The 13,898-nt window shown below is 42.4% G+C and overlaps 1 protein-coding gene across 1 annotated transcript in view; it reads right to left on the bottom strand.

Moving 5' to 3' along the window:
* gk5 (glycerol kinase 5) overlaps positions 1–13,898 on the bottom strand; it is a 34,582-nt gene that overhangs the window by 3,565 nt on the left and 17,119 nt on the right. The window contains exons 11-15 of the mRNA XM_084328094.1: positions 11,837–11,941; positions 11,332–11,426; positions 7,035–7,138; positions 6,207–6,263; positions 3,922–4,055 (exon numbers count right to left, since the gene is read on the bottom strand). Of these exons, the coding sequence (XP_084184220.1) occupies positions 3,922–4,055; positions 6,207–6,263; positions 7,035–7,138; positions 11,332–11,426; positions 11,837–11,941 (495 nt within the window). The remainder of the gene's footprint in view (positions 1–3,921; positions 4,056–6,206; positions 6,264–7,034; positions 7,139–11,331; positions 11,427–11,836; positions 11,942–13,898) is intronic.

Here is a 13,898-nt window from a genome sequence, read left to right as displayed (position 1 = left end):
GCTACTAGAGCGCCCCTATTTTTTAGCATTTTTACAGCTTTATTGGTCAGACATGACCCGACAGAGGAGGGAGAACGGGAGAGGATGTGGGGGAGGACATGCGGCAAATCCGTCCGGGAGCGGGAGGCGAACCCGGGTCGGCCACGTAGGTCTGCTACACAGTATGCAGTGCGCCACTCGGGCGCCCCAAGTTACATTATTTTTAAACAAGTACAATTCTTGAAACAAAATCACCTGCCAGTGTAGAAAATGCTTGATTATTATTATATGTTAGAATTGAAATGACAATCGAATCCCGACAGGTGGCAGTATCGCCTACCTTTTGAACTGGGCTAGTTTAGTGTGGGGCCTCCCCACAACGCAGCCGAGAGCACTCAAGCACTAGAGAGCGAGCAGCAGTGAGTAGAGCTATGGAGACAATAGTATGGCTATCGCGACTTGTGGAGACTTATGAAAACGCAACACCGGACTCAGCACCTCTGGTAAATCATAAAATTACTATAGTCAAACCGCCGAGGAGGCAACATCATCTGTCGCGGAGTTGCGAGCACCCCAGACTACAGCCAGCTAACGTTAGGCAATGGTGATCGCCTAGAGCGAACTATTGGAGATTATTATGAAGAGGACAAACGGTGACAATCCATCCATCGTAGTTTTTGGTGAACCTGCTGACATCTTTGTCTACCGCGCTCCCTACCTGTGGAACAAATTACCTGCCGTCATCAGGGGCGCCTGCTCTGTCGAAGCTTTTAAATCCCTGCTTAAGACGCATCTTTTCTCTCTCTCCTTCAACCTACCCTGATCTCACCTGGTCGGGGACTGACCTTTAGATTATTCTGTCTAGTTTAGTTAGGATGTCTATTTTCCCCCATGTCTGCTTTTTTGCAGCACCACAAACATGGGAACTCTCTAACTCCTAGTGGTAGTGGTAGTGGTGACCGGAGTGCTGGACGTCCCGCGATGATGTCGGGGAGGTTGCGACACTCTCTGCGCCGCCCCCCATCTCCGGCTGTCTCGGAGCAATGACCGGAGTGTTGCATGTCCCGTGATTAAGACGGGGAGGACGCGACCCTCTTTGCGCCGCCCCTGTGCCTCAAATAGATTCGCCATCAGCTCTATCTTTAATCTTTCAAAATGTTCAGTTGCTATCGCTATCAGCTCCATCTTTAATCTTTCAAAATGTTCAGTTGCTATTGCATGCACTCATCTGTGTTTCACTACCCACTTGAGTGCATGCTTACCAACTGTTAGTCTGCAACACTACTAGACATCTAAGAAGGGAGATCCCCCCTTGAATGGCCCTTCTAAGGTTTCTCTCCTCCACACTGCCTGTGGAGCATTTTTCCCTATCGTTAGGTTTTAGTGAGTTTTTCCTTACCTTCGCGTGGGGTATGTCTGGGAGTGCTTGCATTCTTTCATTTATTTGCATTTATTTAAAATTTGTTGGACTTTATGGTGTTCTTGTTCTGTTCTTGACTTATTGTTATGTTTCTTCTTGACTTGTTTAAAGAAGACGTGTACGGCCCATGGGGACATTAACGTGTGTTGTCTGGCCTTACAAATAAATTTGATTTGATCTATTTTACCGAACCCAATCATAAAACATGCCTTTGTAATTATCCCAGCGTTGGAAAACAGAAACATTCCATATATGGTTGCGTTTACCTTTGACCTGGAAATAATATAGGTTTCAGGCGAGCAACCCACATGAATATGCGCATGCTGCACAAAACACGTCATTTCTCGCGTTCCATAAAACGAGACCGGCTTATTTTGAAACGGGACGATTTTTTGCATGAGATAGCGTAGGGCTGGGCGATAAAACGATAACGATAACTATCGCGATAAATTATTTCCTCGAAATAAACATGAAACGTGGTCGAAAAATTTCTATATATCGATTTTCCAAGCTTGGATATGAGCACACGCACTAACAACCAATCAGTGAAGGAGATGGCCGAGAGCGAAGAGACCCGCGCTGCACCTCTGGGTAGTAAACAAGGCTGGCTAGGATCATTAGCTTGCACGGCGCTATTTTATAGTTTACGTGCCGAGTGGGTGTGTCGCGTGAATTCTGATGCCACGGTTATAGTAGTGTGGGGTATACGGTGGACGTTGTTGCAATGTATTGGGGCGGAACAGAGTATTTTAGGGTGATATTTAGTACTTTGTAAACAAGGCTGGCTAGGATAATTAGCTTGCACGGCGCTATTTTATAGTTTACGTGCCGAGTGGGTGTGTCGCGTGAATTCTGATGCCACGGTTATAGTAGTGTGGGGTATACGGTGGACGTTGTTGCAATGTATTGGGGCGGAACAGAGTATTTTAGGGTCATATTTAGTACATTGTCATGGGATACACCGCCGTTTGTCGGCTAACTGCTAACGTGCGCGGACTGATGACGACATCAACTCGAAACATTCGCAGCAGCAAAACAAGTCTATTAATAGCCCGTCCATCGGCGCCGGGCATAAGAAGTTAATTAAACTTGACAGACATTATATCGACGATAATTATCGATATAGAGTTATATGAAAATAATTTTATCATTTTATCGCGATAACGTTTTTGGCCATATCGCTAGGGATGGGTACCTTTCACATTTGAACAGATACCGGTACCCAACGGTACCTTTTTTCGGTACTTTAGTCTCAAGAAATTTTATTTACCTACCTCAGTCGAAAAAAAAAAAATCCAAACTTCAAATAACTACAATTTCTACAGTTTTCGGCTCGTCATTGCTCCGACTGCTTTGTTGTTGAATCAAGTCAAATCCTAGGTAAGCATATATTGTGCGTGTGAACGTTGACATGAAAAGAAAAAAGTTAAAAAAAAAGAGAAAAAAATTAAAAAAAAAATTAAAAAAAAATGTAATTCTTTTTAAAAAAAATTTTTCGGTTTCTCACTTGATTCGATACTCGGTAGTACCGACGTGTTTCGGTTCGGTGCCTCAAAAGTACCGAATTCGGTACCCATCCCTACATATCGCCAAGCCCTAAGATAGCGCACGAACGAAGGCATGTAGAAATAAAAAATAAATTCCCTGTTGGAGTATAAATAGTGCCTGTCAAATGAGCCATACTATTGTCTCCATAGCTATAATATAGAATATACGATGGGTCTGCAAACATCGTGAAAATGGTCAAAAAAGCTGGCTCCAGGGAGTAAAGATGGAAAAACAATGTGGCAGTCAAAGAGTTAAAGGGGCCCTATAAAATAAAATCCAATTTATTTGTAAGTTAATGTTCCCATGGGGCGGACACGTCTTCTTTAAACAAGTCAAGAAGAAACATCACAATAAATCAAGAACAAAGCAAAAACACCATGAAGTCCAAAAAATGTAAAATAAATCAAATAAATGAATGCAACACTCCCCACGCGAAGGTAAGGAAAAACTCACTAAAACCTAGCAATAGGGAAAAATGCACCACAGGCAATGTGGAGGAGAGAAACCTTAGAAGGGCCGTTCAAGGGGGGGATCTCCATTCTTAGATGTCCTGTGTGTTGCATTGTTTTTACAGAATGAGGGGTTGTCCCAACACTGAGAAAATGTTAAATATGTGCATTGTGCCTTTTCTACAGTTCAGGTATAACAAGAACCCTCCCTCTTGAAACAGGCCATTCAGAATTGCATCTTCGTTGTGTGTACACAATGGTGGCTCGCTCGTAAATCTTATCTCATCTAGCTTTGCTGCAAGGCAGAGGAGCCAAGAAACAAGAATTACACTCTTTTACTTTAAAAAAGGACAGGGATGTGACCAGCTTCTCTTAAGACAGACTTTGTGACGACATCCCCCACAACCACTGAACAGACGGGCCTGAACAGATGGTGAATGGTAGACCTGAATTACTGAAAACAATGAGCATTGTGCACATCAAAGGAAGGTGAACAAATTAGAAAAAGTGTGTGTGCTTACGTACCCACACCCAGTCCTGCAACGAAACCAGCCCCTAGACAGGACATTTCACGGTGGTTTGTTACAGCTAATTTCCTACAGAAGAGGTCTGCTGTTAGCTGCATGACAAAGTCATTGGCACAAACACCGCCATCCACCCTGCAGAGAGAGAGAAAAATCATTAATTTCATTATGTAAGGGATACGAGGTCATTGTCGCAAAATAATTGACCGACAGAGTTTAAAATACAGAGCCGCCTCGGCGAGGTGTTTTAAACGTCAGTGAAGGTCAATTATTTTGCGACAATGATCGAGTATAGCTATACATTATCCCGCTTATTACATGGCTAACTTACTAACAATATACCCAATTCATTTTACATCGACTCGGTAACACTGGTTCTGGCTCCGCTGAGTGCTCGTCGCTCCGCCCCCCAGCAGCTTCCCCGGCAGCTGGCAGTTTGCACTGATGTCAGTGGGCTTGATTGCGAACAGCTGCGCACAGCGGTCATTATTGTGGGCTTGATTGCGAACAGCTGCGCACAGCGGTCATTATTGTCCCACAGCGGTCATTATTGTCCGATAACTGACCTCTGACGCGCGCTATTGACCAATCACAAGCAAGCATTTCGGCGAATGTGAAAACGCCATGTAATAATGTAAGTTAAATGACTCGACTGTAACAGTATCATTCTGGTCTGAGAAATGTATGTCCATAAAGCAATTCCAATCAAAATGTAATTGCAGAGGCAGAGGGAAAGCATCACCAGAGGAACACAAACATAGCAATCAGTTATAACTTATAAACAGTTGCACACAGTCCTGGCTGGGCTGGATATTGCTCACTAAGAAACAACATAAATTGTGTCGGTCTAGCCTGGACTGACAGCAGAGCTAACAATCTCTTTGTCTCAAGAACAGCAAACTTGGGTAGCTAACTTCAGGAACAGCAAATGTGGGTAGCTAACTACATGAACAGCAAACTTAGGTAGCCAACTACATGAACAGCAAACTTGGGTAGCTAACTACATGAACAGCAAACTTGGGTAGCTAACTTCAGGAACAGCAAATGTGGGTAGCTAACTACATGAACAGCAAACTTAGGTAGCCAACTACATGAACAGCAAACTTGGGTAGCTAACTTCAGGAACAGCAAATGTGGGTAGCTAACTACATGAACAGCAAACTTGGGTAGCTAACTACATGAACAGCAAACTTGGGTAGCTAACTACATGAACAGCAAACTTGGGTAGCTAACTACATGAACAGCAAACTTGGGTAGCTAACTTCAGGAACAGCAAACGTGGGTAGCTAACTACATGAACAGCAAACTTGGGTAGCTAACTACATGAACAGCAAACTTGGGTAGCTAACTTCAAGAACAGCAAATGTGGGTAGCTAACTACATGAACAGCAAACTTGGGTAGCTAACTACATGAACAGCAAACTTGGGTAGCTAACTACATGAACAGCAAACTTGGGTAGCTAACTTCAGGAACAGCAAACGTGGGTAGCCAACTACATGAACAGCAAACTTGGGTAGCTAACTACATGAACAGCAAACTTGGGTAGCTAACTTCAGGAACAGCAAACTTGGGTAACTGACTTCATGATTCCCCTCATGTTCCCCCCCCACCCCCTCCTAATAGACAGTCTCCTCCCCACCATATGTATAATTATATTCTCTCCCCACCGTATGTATATTTTTTCTCCCGCCCACCCACCACCTCCTAATGTACAGTCTCCTCCCCATCATATGTATATATTCTCGGTTAGGATCTATGGGTAACAGTACTGTATATTTGCATATCGTATGTCACAAATTTAACAGTACTATATACCTGTATGTCATGTATGTCCCTATGCCATAAATGTCACTATGAATTGAAAATGGGGGACCCTGATGTAAACAAGACAAACGTCTTTCTCTGGTGTGCATCCCCTTAACAATTGTGTGTATTGAGCCGTACTGTATTGTACGCATTCTACAATCTGTTAATAACGTTTTCAATCAATCTGCCAGAAAATGGTGCTCTGCCTATTATTGGATATCTATATTAAGCTCCATTAACTTCCTTGTTGAGCTGCCTGGCGTTACTTTGATGATGCGCTCCCCAAAAGGGTTTGAAGTGCGTTCTCGATGAATGAGCAGGCATGAGTCTCTCTTTGTTTTTTCTCTTTACACCTGTGTTCTGTCCTATTTATGGAATTTAATCTTTTCCATTTATATGCACTTGAATTGTTTGAACTTTGAAATCTCCACGAGGACCCAATGTTAATTTCGAGAATAAATAAAGATTTCAATCAACACCTGATCCTGGTGATGGCGGGAATCTCTGCCAGCATGGTCTGATATAGCTGCTTGTTCCTGATCAAAAAGGAGATAGAGCACACATTTCGGAGAGGAACATCAGGGAACAAAGATCAGCATACGTGCATTCAGACTTTCTGTGCCCATGTCCACATCCAAAAAAGCTGACCAACAGGCATACTCCCCTAAAGGCTATAGACTCCATACACTGACTCCCCTAAAGGCTATAGACTCCATACACTGACTCCCCTAAAGGCTATAGACTCCATACACTGACTCACCTAAAGGCTATAGACTCCATACACTGACTCCCCTAAAGGCTATAGACTCCATACACTGACTCACCTAAAGGCTATAGACTCCATACACTGACTCCCCTAAAGGCTATAGACTCCATACACTGACTCACCTAAAGGCTATAGACTCCATACACTGACTCACCTAAAGGCTATAGACTCCATACACTGACTCCCCTAAAGGCTATAGACTCCATACACTGACTCACCTAAAGGCTATAGACTCCATACACTGACTCCCCTAAAGGCTATAGACTCCATACACTGACTCACCTAAAGGCTATAGACTCCATACACTGACTCCCCTAAAGGCTAGACTCCATACACTGACTCACCTAAAGGCTATAGACTCCATACACTGACTCACCTAAAGGCTATAGACTCCATACACTGACTCCCCTAAAGGCTAGACTCCATACACTGACTCACCTAAAGGCTATAGACTCCATACACTGACTCACCTGAAGGCTAGAGACTCTAGATTAGAACACAGACTCACCTGAAGGCTAGAGACTCCAGAACACTGACTCACCTGAAGGCTAGAGACTCCAGAATGGCACGGACCAAGTGGCATTTGGTGTTGGTGGGTTTGAGGCCCATGAAAGAAGCACAGGCTTTAGGGTCGTTCATAGGAGCCTGTGATCACGAGCGCACACACACAATATTTCAATACATATTTCTTGTTGTTTAAATTTATTATGTAACCAATATGTATCTATTTAGGCCTAAAAATATTGAACCTTTTAGATATTTCAACTACATCAGATGCACTTGATATATCTTATGAAGGCTGTAGGACAAACACAAAACGGGATGCCTCACTTCTGAGGAAGGTTTAACGCTCCTCATATACATACACTCATGCATGCATGTACCGGTATATATATATATATATTATATACATAGTCAGAAAAATAGGAGTTACTAATAGAATAGTATACATGAGAGGTATGACTATGACTAGGCTGAGAATCAAGAGTCGTGGTCAATTCACTTCATAAAAATTTACTTTAAGGAGCACTTCGCACCCTGAGAAATTCCTCTGGGTGATGTCACAGAGAGGAGAGCAGATCTCTAGCAAACTGCAGACACAATTTCCTCAACTATTTTCAACTGTAGTAGAACCCAACTAGAGGAGAGTTGAAGAAATGGTTGAGGAAACAGTGTCTGCAGTTCACTAGAGGTCTGCTCTCCTCTCTGTAATATCACCCAGAGGAATTTCTCAGGGTGCCAAATGCAGCTTAGCTCCTGAGACACCGAACACGTTGGTGAGTTACATGTCCGATTATCTCATGTCCTCCTCACAACATAACCATAGGATTAAGCGAAGTGCCCCTTTAATAAAGACGAGGCATCTATCCTCAATGGACAGAAATTATTATTAACCTTTTTAGTGAAGGATTTTCAATTATATTTTTTTCAAACACTGGGAAACTTTGAGTCAAAGGGAAACAGAACACAGCCGAGCACAAGAGAAAAGCATGTTGTTGTTTCACATCAACAGGCCAGGGCCCTCATTTATCAACAATGTGTAGAAAGTGTTCTATTTCCGTTCCTACGCACGGAATTTAGAATGTGTGTACGCACAGACAAATCGGGATTTATCACACGTGCGTACACGAGTCCTACGCACAACTGCTAGTACTCCGTGTTGATAAATATCACTTGATCTACGCTCCACGCTCGTGCACGATTTTACGTATTTGCATATAGAACCGCCCGTAATTACCCATATACGGTAATGAAACACCCCCATGAAATGTGGAAAAATGGACTAAGCCGAGCGAACGCGTGTTATGGGAGAAATACGCGACAGGCTGACAGACGTGTACACGGTGATGTCGGATATGATATCTATTAACTTCCTAAAGACCATTGCTGCCTGGGCAGCGCAAAACACTAATAAAGACAGTTAACCACTGTTTGCCGTTGGTGTCATTAATAACGGCACGGTGGTGTAGTGGTTAACACTGTCGCCTCACAGCAAGAAGGTCCAGGGTTCGATTCCCGCTTGGGGACCAGGTTTCCATGATGCCAGGTACCCAGTTGGGGTATCTCCCAGGCCTTTCTGTGTGGAGTTTGCATGTTCTCCCCGTGCTCGCAAGGGTTTCCCCCCCGATAAGATAAACCCAATGGAAAAATATGCACAACAACAGATCGCTAACGCTGTGGCGTCCTTGACGAAGACGGACAGGAGCACTTGGATTGGTCCCCTGGCGCGGCTCACGTTGATGCCTGTCTGCTCCCGGCTGCCCTTGGGGGGGAAGGACGACGGGATGGGTTAATCGCAGAGACAAATCGCATCGGCGATCCTAAAGAGACAATGCATGTGTGTGTGTTCCGGTGTGTGTGCTATGCTAAACTAACCACTGTGTGTACCGCTAAAACATTGAGTGTCGTTGCATGCCGAATAAAGACCTCTGCAACAGGTCCTGCATTATTATTATTATTAATTATTATTATTATAAAAATTATTATAACCATGCTGGAATATGAATGCCTTTTTTCATTTTGTTCTTTTAAAGTTTGATTAATACCCAGGGATTAAAGTTCTCCGTCAATTTGATTCCAAATCGCGACGGATTTTCCGTAAATTTTCTACCTGCCGGTGTCGGTATTAGGTAGCCTATATAAATTATATATAATAGCATAGCCTACATTATGCAACAGTAATTTGCGCATAACGCAGCATGGCACAGACACGTCACACGGAGCCCCGCGAAGCCTGCATACAGTAAACTAACTTGATCGTTAATATAACTTGTCCTTGTATCTTTACGCTCATGAAAACATTTAATAATATTTATAGGCTATATGCCCTCGTTTGGCCATAATAGCCTATTCTCAAATGACTAAATCTCCTCGCTGACGGACCCAGTATAGCCTATATCATATATGGCTCTGGGGAAGAAAGGTTGGGAACCCCTGCTATAGCCTATATCCTTTATAATGTTATAGGCTATTTTATTTACAGTAGTCTATTTATGATTTTTTTCCATAGCCGGTCTCAGTTATGCTGTGGCTGAGACGGATCGGGATTAATGAAGCTGATAGGAGACTGCTTCTCGGCTACGAATTAAAGCCACGATTGAAAATAATGTACTTCCTTTCTTGACAATAGCCTACTATAACAATAATACGAGAGCATACAAGAACAATGAATCTCACTGCCATGTAGCCTACGCCATGTGTAGCCTGCCTATGTGATCAATAAAAACTTGAATTCAATCACGTCTGTGTGCGGGAGCTCACAAGGCTGTTGTCACACAAATAAAAACGTGCACTGAAAGGTTACAGTATGTAGATGGTTGATTATTTCTATGGCAGTCAGTCAACCCTTGCAAAAAGTATGAGTTTTATTTAATGAATTGAAAACATAGCATTGATATATGTAAAAGCAAACTGGCAATAGAAAAGATGCTAAAAATAATCGAGTTCCCTTAAAACGCTATTAAATAAAAATATACAGTTTAGGTTCAAATAAGAATATGACTTGGCCTGGAAAAAAAGCAAATGGCACGCTCCATGGTGACTCTTTCTTGTGCACGAGTGTGCCCGGTGTAGATGCGCTCCTGTTGGGGTTGATCAGAGGAGTCATCCATGGCTTCAGTAGATAGCCCCAATCCCCTGCATTAAAGTGATATTTTAATTACAGATACCCCAGTAATAACATTACAATTTAATTAAATAAAATTAGGCATGGGCCATGCGTTTGGCTACCGGCAATGGCTTATAAACCAAATGCAACGATAAACCATGATGCATTCATTTGGAAAAACCTATTCCAAATGCTATTTATAGGGTTTGACAATAATTACACTAATGTCGCTATTTTACAATTAACTATAATGAATTACGGGTCATATGAACACACCAGTAACTTGAAACTAATGCACGAAAGCTTATTTCCGCGTTGCAGTCTTCATATTCTACCGCTGGGCGCCAGGTACGCACGGTCTGAGCTGTGCGTAGTCCCACACTTTGCTTAGAAATTATCGTACGCACGGTTTACGCACATATCTGTGCGCGTACGCACACACCATTGATAAATGAGGGCCCAGGAACTTTAGGACACAGTACACTTACACAGGTCAGTGCACAACGGCAGGCAGGGAGGAAGAAGACAACATCACAATATTACAGACAGACACAAATGCATGCATCAGCACAAAACCACAGAATCTGTACTGTACACACACATAAACACACACATGCCTTATAAAGATAAAAGCTGCCAAATGCAAATAAAAGTAAACCAATCCCTCTCTATTACAGTAGTCGTGCATTACTAGGCATAGCTCCACACTGTGTTTAGGCGACGTGCCAGCGCAGGAGGAAACACATTCTTATTCTGCACTATGAGGAAAAACCTTCTCAAACCAATGACTTGCACCTTGATTGGGGGGGGGGGGGGCAAGATTATATCTTCAAAGATTAAAAATAAATTCACAGATTCCCATTATTCTTTTTATTGTTTTCAGCGTTGCAATCTCAACTTTCTCATGAGCTTAGAACTATAAACTATTAGCTCACTAAAACGTAGCCAGGCATAAAGTCACACAATAAACAAGGTTCTTAACACAAAGGTTAATAGTAGTCTAGAATTTTGAGATAATCTAGAGATAAACCCCCCCCCCCCCCAGTGTAAGACTTGTTGTTGATCCTAGATACTGGGATTTTGGAAATGGTAAAAAAAAAAAAATCATAAAGAAATACGATAATATAAAAAAAAAAAAAAAAAAACGAGAATGCCGACTGAGAAATGGGAAGCGTATGTGTGGTCAACATCCTGTGAGTCAGACTACCATTACACACACTTGTACATGTACCTGCAGACCGCTGAAGGAGGGGACAAAGCACACTCCATCTGCGTCAGCTACACTGTTAGCCATGTCACTGGTCTCCTGGACGTCCGAGAACAGCTCTGCAACGACAGCACCGATTATCATCCACTACTTCAGAATCGACCCACTTATGTCTATATCTTGTTACGTAATCACGTGATTATCTAATATACTTTAAATGTCTGTCAAAGTGTTTGTAAAAAAAACAAAAAAAAACTATTCCTACTTTACTTAGTGGTACACAGTGGCAAGTGACATGAAAGGGGTGAGAGAGAGAAAAGGGGTGAGAGAGAAAGAGAGAGATGACAAAGGTCATCGGTTGAATTTAGACCCATGATTGTTGTGACTGCTTGGAACAACCAGCAAACAACAAGTTGAACAAACAGACTTTCCTAGTTTTCGAGGTGACCTTTGTCATCAACGTTTCATACAAAAATACACCAGTCACCCTTCTCCTCTTCCAGGGAATCCTGCCAGTCAGCCCACTCACCCAGCTCCTGGGCCCATTTGATGGCGGTGCCCGTGTCTGCCGAATTACCCTCCGCTAGATATACCACCTCTGAGTCGATCTTCCACCCTACCAGAGGGTACAGACCTATAGACACACAACACATTGTAAAGACCGCAGGGAAAATCTGAATAGTGATAGAGTGTGTGTGTGTTAGATTAAAAGATTAGAGTCACATTTATTGGCATTATACAGCACAATTACAGTACAACAAAAATAGGTTTGGCATCTAACCAGAGTGCAAATATATTAGTGCAATAACAATATACAAGGTACAGGTGATTAAACTAGAGTGTGTATATATATGTATATGTATATATATATATATATATATATATTAGGGGTGGAACGGTTCACAAAACCGACGGTTCGGTTCGTATCACGGTTTTAGGTTTACGGTTTGGTTTATGTTGTTTATTTTTATTTTTTTAAATACTGAAAGAATGAGGCCATTTGACATCAGGCACATTATTTTGACAGTGACGGTTAGAGCTAGGAGAGACGATAGATTTTGGTACAGCAAGAGGGGAGGAATTGCTGATTTAATTCTCATTTATTTGGTAAAAAAAAAGTTTACCTTTAATAATGTTTGGCACACAAAGACCGAACTGACTGAAAAATATAGGCAACATTTGTCAAAGTATTAACTATTAATTAAATCTTTCCATTTTTGTGGCCACATTATAGACAAAGGCCAACATAAAGTATGCATAATGCTCAACCAGCACTAGACCAAAAAGTAAAAGTCACAGAAAAGATGATTAGGGTTTTATATAAGGACGTTTATGGAGTTTCTTGTATTAATAATAATTTGCACTAAGGAATGTTGTAACTGTTGTAATCTTTAAAAAAAAAAAAGGAGATGTGGGCGGCTAGGTGGTGTAGTGGGCAAGGCACTCGCCACCAGTGTGGAGACGCTAGGATTCGCGATCGAACGTTGTGAACAAGCGACTCCTACAAGTCGGTTGGTGCGCCTGCGCAGTAGAATCAGGAAGTGTCGGGGGCAGCGTGAGCCTCCCACGCGTTACTCCTCGACACAGAGATCGAGCTGCGCAGGTGAAAAGATGCGACTGCTGTTACCTCAAGTACCGGAGGGGACTTGTGCTATGTATGACTTAGTCCACATTGCAGCCGGCTTGTGGGAGGCAAGAAACAGCGTTCGTGACAGGGGAGGGTTGAAATTGGATGATACGAAATTGGGATGGGAGAAAATATAGAAAAATGGGAGAAAAAGTGGATAAAAAAAAAAAAAAAAGAGATGTTACAAGGGAATGGGGAATATAAACCCCCCCCACAGTGGTGTGTGGAGTTGGTACGTCCCAGCAGCAGGGACCAGGATGTTATGGGTTGGCAATACAGACGCAGTTGACACACACTCTCTAGTCTCCTGGCTCGTTATTGAACACAAACAGTTATATTTGAACCTCTGTTGTCAAGCCTCGTCAATATACCCCCGCCCTTCCCCACTAATCAAACTGGTGTCGTGTGGAGTCACTTCGCTGTGAGCGTTTCCACGGTTAGCTTGCGGCTAACATTAGTTAGCTCGCTAGCTCGCGGCTAAAGTTAGTTAGCTCGTAGCTAATGTAACGTTAGCCTAGCTTGAGGCTAACGTTATAACCGAACAATACACACATGCCCCGAACCATGGAGGTCGTATCGAACGGTGTACGGTTCGAATGCATACCGTTCCACCCCTCATATATATATATATATATATAAATGAGTACTACTGAGTAATAATGAAAATAAAATCTAAGTACAGTATTATAGTATTATTAAGTAGTGATACAGGTATAAAGACCCTATAGTAGTAACTAAGTCATACAGGCCAGTGGCAGGGACGCGGGAAGTCCGCGGGAAGTGGGGGTGCTGAGATATCGATCGTTTTTGATTAATTCGTTTTTATTTTATATAATTTATTTTTATTTTTATAAAATATATATATTATATAATTATACTTGTAGTTGTATTGTCTGCGAGACATCGCCACCACGCAACACGTCAAAATGCTCGCTATCTGCAAACAGCTCCACTGTCTGTCACG

Source organism: Notolepis coatsorum, assembly GCF_963971535.1.
Source record: "Notolepis coatsorum genome assembly, chromosome: 13".
Lineage (NCBI taxonomy): Eukaryota > Metazoa > Chordata > Actinopteri > Aulopiformes > Paralepididae > Notolepis > Notolepis coatsorum.
Note: the sequence above shows the minus strand (reverse complement) of the source record. Positions and strands in the feature narration are given on the sequence as shown.